The following is a 15,619-nucleotide window of genomic DNA, read 5'->3' on the forward strand; positions in this document are numbered from 1 at the left end:
TTGATTGTGCATGTATGTATGTATATGTATATACATATAGGACATGCATTTAGAAAAAGAAATATACACATTGGTTGCCCTATTCATGAGCATACATCAGCAATTACACATGTTTAGGGGAATAGGGCATTATTAATATATCATGTAAGGTGGTATGTGCTAGAAATGAGTAAACCATTATCAGCGAGTCTGCCCATGGGGTGGAGTCACCGCCTCGCCAGGCAGTGTCCCACATTGTCCCTCAGAAACATACCCCTTGTCCCCCCTTGGGCTTATTAGCAGGTGGTCACCCTACATACAGGTTTGGTTTTCAGCAGCGGTGTGGAAGGAGCCTCCACTCTTTCTGTAACAAGCTACAAGTCGTTTATCTAATTAACTTAATCTTACTTATCTAAATTGTAACTAATCACAAATAGTCCAAAGCTGTTTAAGGATGGTTGAAACGATAAACATCCTGCAGTTTGTTTGCTCTGACAGCTCAGCTAGCCAGGCAGCGCAACGGTGCTTTTTTTTTTTTTAAATGCCCACTGTCCCTATGTGAAGCACAAGCACACAGACGTCCGTAAGTTGTTATCCGACCTTTTCATTCAGGGACTGCCCTGGATTACTGGCACACGCCATAGTCCCATTATGTTTGTTATGGCATTATGTTTTTGAATATTATGAATATTTACGATTAATTGATTAATTATTGTTAATTTTCCCACTGATGATCCAAAAGATTTCTTCAAATGCCCATCCTTAACCCAGGTGCTATAAACTATAGTCTAAGATGGCCTGTTCAATCTTGGGTAGAAGCCAGAGGTGTAGCCTTTTATTCAATTAATTTATGATTTTCAGGTTCCAGAAAAAAAAACACAGACAACCTTATTAATACCTTTTCTGTACTCCACAGGTGTTAGTAAAGACAGAGTCTCCAGAGTGGTGAAATACTTCAGTCAACATGGTGAAGCCAGACCAGAGTGCAGGGGTGGAACCAGAAACGTTGATGAGAAGATGGAGAACAGGCAGGCAGTAGTTCAGCATGTGTCCTCATTCATGTGCAAGGCCAGCCACTACGCTCGTCGTGGTGCACCTGGACGGAAGTACCTCCCAAGTGACATGTCAGTAACCAAAATGCACCGGCTGTTCCAGGAGCAGAACCACAGGGACATCAGCTACTCCCTGTATTACAATGTTTTCTGCACCTCATTCAACTTGGGATTTGGGCATCCAGCAAAGGACTGCTGTGCCACCTGTATGAGCTCGAGACTCCGTATGAAAGATCCTCACCTTACTGAGGAAGAGAGGAAAGCAGAGATCGTGTTTGTCATGCTCCACCGACGCAGAGCCCGGGTGTTCTACACATTGCTAAATGCAGTGGAGGACACAGTTACTGTCTGCTTTGACATGATGCAGAACCTCTCTCTGCCCAAGTCTCCCATTGGCCAGACCTACTACTCTAGGCAGCTTTACATGTATGTGTTTGGTGTTCTGGTCCACCATGGAGAGAGGAGTCTGCAGGCACTGAGTGACTGTCATCTCTACGTGTGGCTTGAAAATCAAAATAGAAAAGACAGCAACATGACCACCTCTGCCCTGGACCACTGCCTGAGAACCAGTCTAGCCGAAGATGTCCAACAGGCTGGCCATTTGAGGCTCTTCAGCGATTCCTGCTATGGACAGAACAAGAACAGTACAATGGTGGGAATGCTGTCCAGCCTACGAAGCACTATCTTTAAAGATGTGAAAATGGAGTGCTTCTTCCCTGTCCGTGGCCATAGTTTTCTCCCTGTTGACAGAAGTTTTTTAAGAATTGAGCAGGATATTCGTAAGCAGGACACCATCCTCCTGCCAGACAAATACAGTAACATCCTGAAGAAGCATGGCTCTGTGTATGTGTACGGGAAGGACTGGGAGAGATTTGACCACAAAGCTGCAGCCAAGGCTCTCATACAGTCCACGCAGTCTTACAAGATCAGCAAAGCCCGGGTGCTGGAGATCGATGGCAAAGGGTTGGGGGTGAGAACCACCTTCAGCAGTCCCACCTACCAGCACACTCTCCTGAAGAGAGGCAACAACTGGGGCCAGTATAAAGCAGATCCCCTGCCCATGATGACCACAGTGAAGGCTGTGAAGAAGAAGGACATCATCAGCCTGCTTAAAGCCATTGGTGCCCCAGCAAACGTCGAGGCCTTCTACAATCACGCTTTGGCTGTGACCAGTGATGTCCACAGGGGGGAAGAGTAGACTAAAAGGCACACACTGGCATCTGAAGCCCATGTGACACTCAAGAAAATACACACACACACACACAAACAAAACATTGATTCACTAGCTTTTCTTAATGGTATTACAGTATTAGAATATAGCCTAAGATGGATATATGGAAAATATATATCCATATATAGAAATATAAAAAAAAATGTTATGTTGTGTATGTTCTGGCCAAAACTAACTCAGAATCTTATTATTATTAATCAATCTTTGTATATACTATTCCATATATTTATGATGTATTGTTTTTTTTAACCAATTTAAGATGTTTGACAATGTTAAGATAAATATGTTGCATTTTGGCATGGTTTTTGACTTATTTATGAACTATTTATGGACATAAAATTAAATAAAAAATATCCTGGATTTTAAGAATATTGTGTCCCTGGCCTTCACTGAGCTCAAGTAATAGTTTAATGTACAAAAAATTGAATGAACTTGACTTGATGTCTTAAATAATAATGTCAAATAACCAACATTTCTCAAAATGGATTTTTTCGTTTTGCAACGAAACTCTTCTTAGATTATATATATATATATATATATATATATATATATATATATATATATATATATATATATATATATATATATATATATATATATATATATCAGTACAGTAGGCATAAATCTAAGTAAATCAACTAACATTAGTCGTAAAGAAGAAAGGGCCATAACCTGATACTGAGTTTCACAGTTCATTAATAGTTACTTAGTAGTTATTCCTCCTGAAGCTGACTTAGTAGTTACTTAATCATAGTTCTTCAGGAGGCATGACTGAATTGATTAGTTACTGATTAACTAATAGTTACTTAACACAATTAAAAAACGCTATGACATACTGATTAGTTAACACATATTCCTTAGTAGTTAATAGTAGTGACTTGAGTGTTAATGAAGAACTACCAATTAATTCTGCAGTAATTCCTTATTAGTTATGTAGTAAGTAAGATACAGTATTCTAAAGTGTTACCGAAAACATGTATAAACACAGAAATTCTAAGATAGCTGCTGAACTAGAACTATACAGCAGCGGAGAAAAAAAAAACCCTGAAATTAATTCTGATAAACTTGATTGTAATCTTATCATGGCTTAAAGAAATATGTTCAATGACTGAAATGGCCCACCCCGTCAACATTTTGCTAATAGTTCAATCAGCAACAACTAAGCGACAGACCGAAATTCATGTTTATAAATCACTGCAACGAAAATGACGCCCTTCATCCCTAAACCGACCCCGACTGTGATGTGGGCCAATCAGGTGACAAAGTGGGAAATGCCTCTGTTTATCTGGTAACTCTTATTACTATCCTGCAGAGACCTGTGCTTGGGAAAGCTGGCTTAATCTTAACAGGGATCGAAGAACTGTGTCACAGATAAAATGACTCTGAATGCAAATACTGAGAACGTGTTAGTGGGCTTATTTACAGAGCTGAACCAGCAATCTGATTAGGAGAGGAAACAAATTAACTTCTCAGTCAAATAATATATAAGTCTGTATGGACAACATAAACTTTATGCATATATAACAAACATATAATTTGAATAATATATATAATTTGGGGCAGCATGTATTCCTTCATGTCCTCTGTCAGGAGAGAGATGACATCCTCATTTCGGACATATTTAGAAAGACCTGTCCTACTGACTCTGTTGTCTTTTCAAAGCAGTAGTTCTGTGTTTAATAATAACAGCCTCTGTTTTTCAGTGCCTGAGGTTCAGCCAACAGGCATGAGACACAGTCCCTCTTCCCAGGCACTCGACAGCTGCGTATGCACTGCATCATATTCTTTTCCACCGCTCCAACCTCTTCTTCCGACCACTTCCTTTTGACGCTGAATTGTCATGTGGTTAAATTAAATGAGACCGTATGTTTGTTTTTCCCCTCTGATGATTGGCAGACATTATGCATGGGAAGATATGTGGATGTTTTGTGATACCAGGGGCTCTCCTGTGTGATCTTCTACCTGTTCTGTACATCCTCAGAAGATGTTCTGATCATGCAGTTTGTCCCAGAAAAGCTGCTCATTATGTCACTTACAGTAACACTTTTCAGTGCTGCTGCAAACTCTCGGGCAGGTGGGTGGAAGCGGTGACCCCTCTTTCCACAAATGACTGAAAATAGGTTGTGGTAATGACACATAAAGGAGAGAGATGTTTAAAGCCTGAGTTCTTCTAGAAGAATGGTGTGAGGTTGGGTTCGGCGGTTTGTACAACCAATGGAAGATTAGATTGTTCTGGAATATGTTGTAAAATTAAGTTTTTTTTTGCAATTCTGCTTTGATACCATCAATGCATAAATCACATACTTCAGCTTTAACATTGGGAAAAAAGAGTTTATGTTGGCGGTGGAAACAGTATAGACAGTATTGTCGTGTTTATGATTGTTAGTGCTCATTTTATACTTATAATCTTTGTTTTCTTGTTTTTACAAAAAGTTATGGCTACCTCAATGCAGTCTTGATTCAGATGGGATGTGCACAGGTGTGTTGCTCCTGCCTGATGCAGTTCCTCCTGCACTTTCAGGACACAAGGAGGAACTGTTCCAGATCTGCATGATGTTGAATAGAGGTATAATAGTAAAAGTATATAATAACTTATAGAAATGTAATAGCTTTTAATGGATAGGAAAAAAAATCCCACTACAATCTAACCTGAATTTCCAGTCAGATGCCAACTGAATGCACTCCCTGAGGTGTTCAATCAAAATTGAGTCTTTCGGATTTCTGTGTGTATACAACAGGTAAAAGAATATGCTTTTTGTCCTTGATATAATGTAACTGCATTTTTTTTTTACTGTACAATTCACACAGGTACGTTTGATCAGGCTTTACTTGGTCGCATCTCTTGATCACCATAATGACACATTTAAAAAAAAAAAAAAAACTCTTCATGCATTAAAATAGCTTGAATGTCACTCTATACCCTTGCCTCATTTCATGGATATATGAATATGCTAATTAGTCCTGCCTCGACTCTCTCGCACAAACTCTAAAGATCCACTCGGTGAATTTACTGAGGTAAGCGCTGGCACGTTCTTTTTCACTGTGGTTTTAAATCAGAAAATACTTAGCAACAGTGTTGACTTATGAATTTGTACATGGTTTGAACACCGCATCTTAAAGGTGTGGTAAGTAGATTTTGAAAAACACGGTTGGACTTTGTCACACTCTTCATTGCTCTGCCACCAAAACTTAAACACCAGTCCTAACCCCTCTGCTCTGAGTCGGTCTCGAACACTGGCCGACCGCTGCTGGCAGGCAAGACGAGTGCACCATCAATGACGTTAAACATTGCATTCTCTACAGGTGGTCAGTGTGCAGTGGTTTACCTGCAAAACTCTCACTATCTGGCCACAGTTACACACGCAATACATGAGTGGATGTCTGTTTATCACAGCTGACGTGCAACCAAATGCTTCACAAAAAAAAAGGTGCAGATGAAGGAACGACAAGGAAGCACATTTGTACTGAAATTAATGATATGTTAACTGTAATAATTGGAGGCACATTTACATTCAGGCCATATTTCTTGAAGTTGTTCCGTTTTGATTTGAATAGATTTGAAAAATGATAGAGATGGCCTTCCCTCCAACACTGATAGTGTGAGCAGATTCGGTGCCGTCTTTCGTATTAAGAGAAGCACCAAGGGGTTTTAACGCCAGTATATTAGTTGCTGCCTGGTCACATTTTACCTGTAGATAAGAACCAAATCAGTTTTTTGTGTATCTGTAAGGAAACCGTGCTTTAATAAATAAATTACTTGCCATTAATCCTGCAGATTCTAGGTGTCCTGTTGCATCTTTTAGGAGAGAGGCGATTCGGTTTCCTGTCATGGATGTTCTTGAGAAAAAAACCTATGGCCTGCATGGAGACATAGTTTTACACAACATTAACATTGTCAAAGCCAGTGGCATAAGTTTAAACTGGGACTGTCTGTTTGACAAATGATAGATTTGGGTGAAAGATTCAGCTGGCAATTTTATTTTAACCGTTATTTTTGCAATTTGTTTAGGTAACACTATAAAAAAAAAAAAAAAATTATTTAATACCCGTTTCCATTTTTTTGCTATGCCATGGACCATGAAGACCATTGCCTGGCAAGCATAATGGCCATCAGGTGTAAGGCCTTCAATGATGTCCATCTTCTTGTTATAGTCTAGATTGTCGTTGATGGCCATCTCATCAAAGACAAGAGAGCACATCATGTCCTTGTCCGTCATTGTGCCTGCCAGGTTTTTTTATCTGGTAAATAACCTTTTTGAGGAATCCAGGCTGAAAATTGGCAATATTTTACATTATTAGATACAATTTAGCCATACAAAAACTGTTAATTGCTGTTGTGTGACCTACTTTGATGAAAGAATCCCACACGTTTCATCACATGTTTATTTAGTGTCCAGGGAGATGGACGGGCAAATATTCTTCTGAGGTGGCGGTAGCACTTTGGGCTATGGTGGTAAAGCTGCTGCGCAATTTCTTTGAAATTATGGCTAAATCGCCCGCCACTTTTTTTGCCTTCCTCCGAGTTGCAGTTGAGTTTGTACAGATTCCTTGCACTCCCCAGGTAGGTCCTCCAGGACTAGAGTGACTTTATGATTACTTGTATTTTTCAGGACCTGCAACTCCTTGAAATCAGGAAATATTTTGTTATATATTTATATATTTACTTGTTTTTGAGAGAGATGATTTTATTTCAGATATTTGTCTCCTTTTTCCAGGGCATTCTCCAGAGGCTTTATTCTCTGACAAAAGTTGAAATTAATGCATTATTAATTATCCCACCAATCCGGGTCACAGTGCTAGCAATACTAGAAACACTAAATGCAGGAAATACCAAGATAGTTACCTGAACTATGGTTTTACTTCATTTTCTGCAGCAAAGTCCTTGGTAACACATGCATGAGGCCGTCCAAACTATGAGACATTTTCAGACAACTCATCCCCAATACTGCAACAAGCCCAGGGCATTTTTTGAGCACAAGGCAAAAGAATTGACACACTCCCAAAATGAGATGAGGGAAGACACAGCTACTGACAAGAAACTTTTAAAAATATCATACACAGTTGCTGAAAAAAAAAAAAAAAAAAAAAAAAAAAATCGCCAAAGCAAAGAAAGGACATACAATTGCAGAAACTTTGATTTTGCCATGTGTAACAGAGATTGTCAAGGAATTATTTGGAGAGGATAAGTCAAAACAATTGGCTAAGATACCATTATCAAATAACACTGTCAAACGTCGCATCGAAACAATGTCAGAAGACGTGAGGGGTTAGCTTTCTGCGTGACTTCGTTGTAATAACTTCGCATCTTCAAATAGATGAGTCTACCAACGTGTCATGAATGGGAAAACGAGATAAAATACGATTTTTTGTTTTGTAAAGAGCTCCGTACCACGACGACGGCAAACAATATTTTGAAACTTTGGATAATTTCATGAGATCAGATGAGATAAACTGGAGCGACTGTATTGGGATCTGTACTGATGGAGCTGCCGCGATGACTGGCAGTACTCTGGCAGGCAGTCTGGAGTAGTTCAGCGTATCAGAGAGGTTGCTCTTCTTTCTGTTTCAACGCACTGCTTTCTGCACAGAGGCGCTTGCTACAACAGAAATAGAACCCAGTCTACATGGAGTTTTAGATGTGGCCGTAAAAAACGTGAACTTTGTGAAAGGCAGAGCCACCAACTCCTGGATATTCACTGCTCTCTGTGAAGAGGTAGGCGCTGATTACCATACCCTGCTGATGCACACTGACGTGAGGTGGCTATCCGAGGGAGGAGATGCGTGACTTTCTTGCAAACAAGAGACCAGAGCTTGCAGAGTTTTTGGACGATGACAAATGGCTCGCTCAACTCAGCAACCTTTCAGACATATTTGGTGAAATGAACAAGCTTGCCTTCTCCATTATGTTTTTTTGGCTAAAGTTGCAGGCTTGCCTTCCAGTGGCTTTGGCTGTACCCATACTGGCATGGTAAGGCCAGTTGTACATTTCCAGGATGCACCAAATTTGATTTCTACATATTGGAAGAACCTGCCAAAAATGCAGACTGCGTTTTGGTTAATGTGGAAGTTTCTGGCCAAATAGACCATTCAAAAGGCCTTACATTTCAAAGACGCACTAGCAGTGAAAAGGAAGCGTTAAAGGTGAAGCTGAGAGAATTCACACCTATGCACCTTCACATCAAAAAACTTGCTGCTGGAGATGAACAAAAATGAATGGAGGGAAACACAAATAAGGTTCCTCCACTCACAGTACTGCAAAAAATCTCAAGTGAGAGCAATCTTGAAAACAGAATGGACACAAATCCACTTCTAGATTCAGAAAGAGGAAGACTTGAACCAACACTTCAGTCCTCTGCAGCATCAGTATGTACAGTCTGAGGCAATTTCCCCTTTTATAATCCTCAACTGATCAACTCCAAATACTGAGAGACTTGAAGAAGAAAAATACTCTTCTTCTGTACCTCGATTCAACAGATATTGTTGTGGCCAAACCTGAAGATTGCAAAAGTGTACTCTATTATGTAGATGTCCTGTTACATCAACCACAGGAACAACAGTTGTCAGAGACGCTCTCATCTGATCAGAGCACACCTTCTATCCAGCACTGACTAACCTGTTTTTCCTTTAAAATGTTTAAATAACACCTCTAGCCTCAAAAAGTTGAGACAGATTTCAGCTGGGCAATGATTCATGGATGTGTTCATGATTTCCTCCAGAATGACACACATGTACCTGTCTCACATGACACACTGCGTTATATCAGCAGAAACAAAGGGACGAATCAGAAGAGGACTAAACTCTGATCTGCTCAGAGGTATTTAACTTCTACAGAAAATATTTGTTAATATTTTACAAACATAAATAATGATGAAAGAAAAAGTGTTAAATGTCACATATGTATATTAGTAATTTTGTAGAGTGTGGTCAAAATTACAGTTTCCAAATTGCAGGGGGGTAAAAATGGCATTACACTGTATATTACAGTGGTCAAAACCCAAATGTGGGTCACTTTGCATACAGCTGATACTTTATATGTTTAAAGGGGAATATCTGAACAGCATATAATGTTTCATCATAATTTATTCAATTTCTGACGTGTGAGCCTCACAATACACTCATGTGGTGCGGACATTTAAATCTTTGTTACAGCCACTGCTATAACACAAAAGAGGGATGACACAACGGCTCGATCAAAAAGGGGAATTTATTAATAAAACGGAATATAACAACAAGTGGGAGAAATTAGACAGGAAAAATAAAAGGGATAAACACAAAAGAGAGCGCAGCTCCGACTCGGGACGGCCGCTCAAGTTCCGCCGCCGAAGTGTGGGAACTTGACTTCCTTTAAGCTCGCGTAAATAGTCCACAGTTGTAGAGGATCTGCTAAATCAGAACAATGGTAAATCACGCTTTTCCTGCCCCTAGAGGGCAGGCAAATACATAAATATACATGCATGTAACACCTTCATCCCCCAAAAGTGAACCGTCACCACAAGAAAGTGCATCTACTAAAAGACACCTTTCTCAAAAACATACGTTACCCACAGGCCTATCCAATCCGGGATAGGGCGTCAGCGACCACGTTGTCCCGACCTCTGACATGTTTAATGTCAAGGTCGTATGGCTGCAAGTATAAACTCCAGCGCATAAGACGCTGATTAAAATTGCGCATGGAGTTCAAAAAGATAAGCGGATTATGATCACAATACACAAGGATCGAATAACAGCTGGACAAATACACCTCGAAATGTTGAATCGCAAGAACTAATGCTAATGCCTCCTTTTCAATAGTAGAATACTTTAACTGTGCAGTATTAAACTCTTTAGAAAAGTAACACACTGGGTGTTCCACATCATCAGCACCCATCTGCTGTAGGACAGCTCCCGCCCCAACATTGCTAGCATCCACCACAATACTGAACTGTTGTGAATGGTCAGGTGCGGCCAACACGGTTATCACGCATTGCAAGAGCAAAGACCAAACATTTTCAGGCCACTTTAATGAAGCTGCAACCCTCTCGAAATGACAAAAATACTTCTCAACGTCCTTCTCACAAAAAGGAGGGACCATCCTCCGATTTCGGCCGACATCAAAATCATCAGAGGCAGCGTGAGCAGTCTTAGAGCTCATCTCTAACTCCATTCGTTTCAAAGCAAACTGATGATCAAGTTCACGCTTTCGCAGCTCTAATTTGGCATTCTCTAACTCCAATTCTTTTTCTTTAACTGCCAACTCTCTCAATCGAATAGCATTCTCACTTACCGAAGGATCAGCCACTTCCTCCACAACACTAACGTTTTCTAATGGCATTTGTAAAACGCCTAACTCCACCAGACAGCCTTTAAGGACGTTTCGCAAAGTTTCCTTCAAAGTCTTATACCTAGGAGCGATTTCAACTTTATAAGACTCTGCAATTTGCAATAACTGCTCTTTTGTGCACGATAAAAGCAGTTCTTCAGAAGGAGACTCCCGAAATATATCAACTACCGAAGTCATTTCGACACACGTAGGCTACTCACCAAAAATAACGAAAATAATGGTTTCAACACAATTCAGAAAAATACTCATAAATGAAACCACTAAATCGTTTTCACAAATCCTAAACTTTACCGGTCAAAACTAAAGAAAACAGTGATTTTGGCCGCTACACGAAATTACCACGCATGATACGAATTAAGAATAAACTTCACTTACCGATTTAAATTTACAAAGTGAATAACCAAAAGCGATCCCACAACACACGCGTATTTACCCCATTTAACATTAAATTAATTCCCTAGTCTTCAGTGGCGTTAGGGGCTCGAGGCCACTTTAAACGCTGAAATCATGAACACCTGCACACCGATCCCATTAACAAGATCAGCTGCCGGTGAACTGAAGCGTGCCTCCACGCCGAATAACCACTAAAAATAAAAAAAGCAAAATAACAAAGTGGCAGGTTCAAACCTACCCGACGACTACTGAATAAATAGGGCAAATACTCACCTGGGACGCTCGTAGCTACTCACAACCGAAAAGTAAATCAAACAAACACAACGAAAACACGGCCATACAACTTTTCTTTCCTCCCACACTAAACAGCTGAGAAAAGAAAAAAAAAGAAAAACGACGGACGAGCCCCCAATTATGTTACAGCCACTGCTATAACACAAAAGAGGGATGACACAACGGCTCGATCAAAAAGGGGAATTTATTAATAAAACGGAATATAACAACAAGTGGGAGAAATTAGACAGGAAAAATAAAAGGGATAAACACAAAAGCGAGTGCAGCTCCGACTCGGGACGGCCGCTCAAGTTCCGCCGCCGAAGTGTGGGAACTTGACTTCCTTTAAGCTTGTGTAAATAGTCCACAGTTGTAGAGGATCTGCTAAATCAGAACAATGGTAAATCACGCTTTTCCTGCCCCTAGAGGGCAGGCAAATACATAAATATACATGCATGTAACAATCTTTAAATATAATATTTAAGTATTTCTCGTTTATTTAAAAACCCCTAACTTGTCATGAACTTTCTCATTTGGGTAAACTAGATGTTGTTATTATTAAAATGTTGCATGAATCTTTGTCGATGAAATATAAGGTTTTTGCATTGAAGTTTTGAACATGCATCGCTGAATAAAACTTTGGACTGACTGTCTATAGGACGTAAACAGTGTAGAAGAATGACAGGGAGAGGAGAAACAAAAGGTTAAAGTGAAGGAGGCAGTTCAGTCATTGTGAGGGAAACCTTGTGTGGCCACAACAATATTCAACTGCTTTCTTAAAACTGAAATTATCATTGAGAGAGATGCTGATCACTCACTCATGGCCTGATTACTGCAGGCTCCTCCCACTCGTCCTCCTCCTCCAATCAGAATGCTGGAAGACTCATTGATCACAGCTGCACTGGAGTACAGGAGCTTTGAAAAGCTCTCGTGGTGAATCAGTGTCTGTTTGACGCTCGCTCAGATCTCTCTCATTTTCCTCCCTGCGGTATGGTAATATAATGTTTCCTCCTTTCAGCTCCAGTCTCTTCTGGGCTGGTTGTTCTTTTGGCTTTTATCAGTTTGGGCCTCTATGTTGGGCTCATTATGGGGGAACCTTTTGACAAAACCATTTTCAGTCTCTTACTCATTTGCTCATGATTTTCTGTCTAGCTGACAATCTCCATGAAGAAAAGTTTGCCCTCAGACCATTTCAAACCAGAAGAAAAGAAGTGGATATTTTTCAGCATTGATGATGTTGCAGTATAAGATGGTTGTGTTGGTCAGTGAATCCTGAAAACAGACACCGTATGGCGGTTTCCACACTTCATGAAGCAGCACAGCCATTTTCAGCTGTGAGGAGAAGAAAGGTTTAATCTCAGCAGGATTTCTGAAGATCAGTGTTTGTTTGAAATGAACTCAAGATATAATATTATATGAATAAAACACAGACTAAGGTTCACCTTGCATCTGTAATGAATGGGATCCAGAATAACATTAACATGGGGGTTATGACAACAGGCGGTGCACGGAGCATCGGGAACACGGGAGCACCACGATGCGACCGCAGAAGGCACTTTCACTTTCACGATCAAAGTGCACGCCACTGATAAGCATTGTAAACGCAGTATTACAGTATATACACATACCAATTAAATGCACAGATCTCCTCCACTGGATGAGGCAATATCACTTTCGTTTCTATTTCAGATATCTCTTTTGTAGATGTCACCAATGCTTTCGCCTTTCAAGATGTAGCCTAATTACCGAAATCAAAACAGTCCGGACGGTTTGGCATGATTGACAAACGCTAATGTTCGGACATGATTTATATACCATCGACCTGTCCTAAAACATTAGCACGCTTTGATCGAGTGTTTGGAGATCGCGTGTTTCTCAGTTCGAGAGCGCATTTCCTGTTCACATCCGCAACAAAACAGCTGATTATTTACGAATGGAAGCTCGCAGAAATGTGAAAATGGTCTCATTTGAAAGAAAATATCCAAAGCTAAAAGATGATATAGTGTGACTAATTGAAGCAGCCCTTATCAAAAGTGCGGGGGTCGATTTCTGTCTTTTCAAAACTGCGGGGGGTCCTGACCCCCCTGTCCCCCGTGCCAACGGCGCCCCTGGCAGTTAGCAGGAAAACCAAGTCTTACAACGCCAAGACAAAAGCTGAAATCAAACCATAAAGCTCATCAGGAGAGAACATCTCAAAGAAACAGCATAAGACACCGCCTTGCCCAAACTCTCCTCACTCATCTATACAAACACTTTCCCCCAGACTTCAGTCACTGAAAGCTCTCAAAGAAAGACTTTACACTGCGTATGATGCATTATGTGAATCTATTGTTTTTCACTTCTCATGTTTGGTATCATTTTAAAGGGTTAGTTCACCCAAAAATGAGATTTCTGTCATCCTCATGTCGTTGCACGCCGTAAGACCTTCATTCATCTTCAGAACATCATGCTCCGTCTGTCAGACTAACAGTAGCATGTGGTGACGGACACACCGTGCTTCATCTAAAACGGGTTTACGACCTGTGGGGCGCGAGCACCTGATCTTTAGTCTTCCACGAGGGGGGCATTTTCGCCAGCTAATTGTTGGCTATGTTATACAGCAGATTTGATGCAACTGAATTTGAGCAAAAACAGGAGTGAAATTTGATAAACGTAGGGGTGCGTGGGTATAAAAGGTTGAAAACCTTTTTTATTATCTTTTTAGTTAGTGTGTGTGTGTGTGTGTGTGTGTGTGGTTATAAAAATAAATCAACAATGAACAGTCTTTAAAATGACTTAAAACAATGAGGCTGTAATAAATGTTTTAATGAAAGTAACAAAAGCAAGTTATTTTATGGTTTTTAACAACATTGTAAAAATACATAATACAGTACATAATTTAATACATATATCAAAAGCCTGCAGCTAGATGATGGTGGTTGTTGTTACACTTCTTGCTATTGTTTTTATAGCAGATCAAATCCTTTTTTAAATATTGGCCAAACAACATTTAATTCAAATTAAATTAATTAAATTCTACTGATTCTGAAGACTTTGAGAAGCTCAGAAGTGTTTGACCAGAGCAAGATTTGAGGAACCCTGGATTTTTATGGATAATCTAAGAGACTGATCTCAGAACAAACAAACACAGATTTCCACAAGAATAAATCAAAAGCCTTCAGACTGAGACAAAAACCGTCAGAGAGACTCACCTGAATGATGGCCGTTTTCCAGCTGTGATTCCTCCAGATCTTCCATCAGGAGATCAAACCTCAGCAAGGATCAGCTGTCTCATCAACCAATCACATTACAGCCTCGACTCTGAGCAGCTACTTCATTTCAACAAGTATTGACTCGACGAGCGCTAAAAGAGTACATACTTTATAGCCTGATCACGTTAAGAGTGAATGTGATCATCATCGTTCATCACGTGACCTATGGCGTTATCACAACAACTTAAAAGATATGAGTGACAGGTTTAATTCATCGATCTGTGAATATCTTGATATTGATTCAACTAAGAATTATTCAAAGATATTTAACCATGTCGTTGTTCTTGCTGAAAGCTCAAACGTGATGCGTAACACGAGAATGAATCTCATTGGTTCTTGAAGCTCAAACGTGATGCGTAACACGAGAATGAATCTCATTGGTTCTTACACGTCAAACGAACATGCTTGAGCTTCAGTTCACCACATCTGATGTGAGTTGATGAATGTTTATCTGTGAAAAGCATAAATTCAGTCTGTTCATCAAATAAAGTGATCCAGTCTCTTCACAAAATTTGGACTAAATCACTGAGTTTATATGGATTAGTTTTATGATTAGTTTTATGTTTTATATTAGTTTAGTTTTATGATCGTTTTGAAGCATCAAAGTGGTAGTTATGTGGACTGTCAATGGAGGGACAGAAATCTCTCAGATTTCATTAAAGTATCTTCATTTGTGTTTCGAAGATGAACGAAAGTCTGTCAGGTTTGGAACGACATGATGCGCGTAAATGACAGAATTTCATTTTTGGGTGAACAAACTCTTTAAGGCCAATTCACAGCGCACTGACAGACACCGACCATAACAAAATGATCCTGTGTCACTTCTCAGACGCAAAACTCATCAACTGTCTGTCGGTGTTTGTGGGCATCGCTCTGTGCCGTGTGAATTGAGCTTTAAAGCACCGAATGAAGGGAATAGAAAAATATAATGGTTCCTTCAGCCAAACACAAATTATTGAAAGAAAGATTAGAAACACAGTGTGCAAAGAAGAAGATTTGTTATGATATTTGCAATGTTTACAACGGATGCGGGCTAGAACAGCTTTATGATATCTTAATCTTGATTACCGTCACCATCACACTGGTGGGCTCAGAGCTGCTGGTGGTGGATGGGAAGGTG

The 15,619-nt window shown here is 39.9% G+C and overlaps 1 protein-coding gene across 1 annotated transcript in view; it reads right to left on the reverse strand.

The window, feature by feature from the left end:
* LOC137006158 (zinc finger protein 585A-like) overlaps window positions 1-15,619 on the reverse strand; it is a 567,148-nt gene that overhangs the window by 389,498 nt on the left and 162,031 nt on the right. The window contains exon 4 of the mRNA XM_067366698.1: window positions 5,092-5,101. Within this exon, the coding sequence (XP_067222799.1) occupies window positions 5,092-5,101 (10 nt within the window). The remainder of the gene's footprint in view (window positions 1-5,091; window positions 5,102-15,619) is intronic.

The sequence above is a fragment of the Chanodichthys erythropterus genome, chromosome 3 (genome assembly GCF_024489055.1).
Source record: "Chanodichthys erythropterus isolate Z2021 chromosome 3, ASM2448905v1, whole genome shotgun sequence".
Taxonomy (NCBI): domain Eukaryota; kingdom Metazoa; phylum Chordata; class Actinopteri; order Cypriniformes; family Xenocyprididae; genus Chanodichthys; species Chanodichthys erythropterus.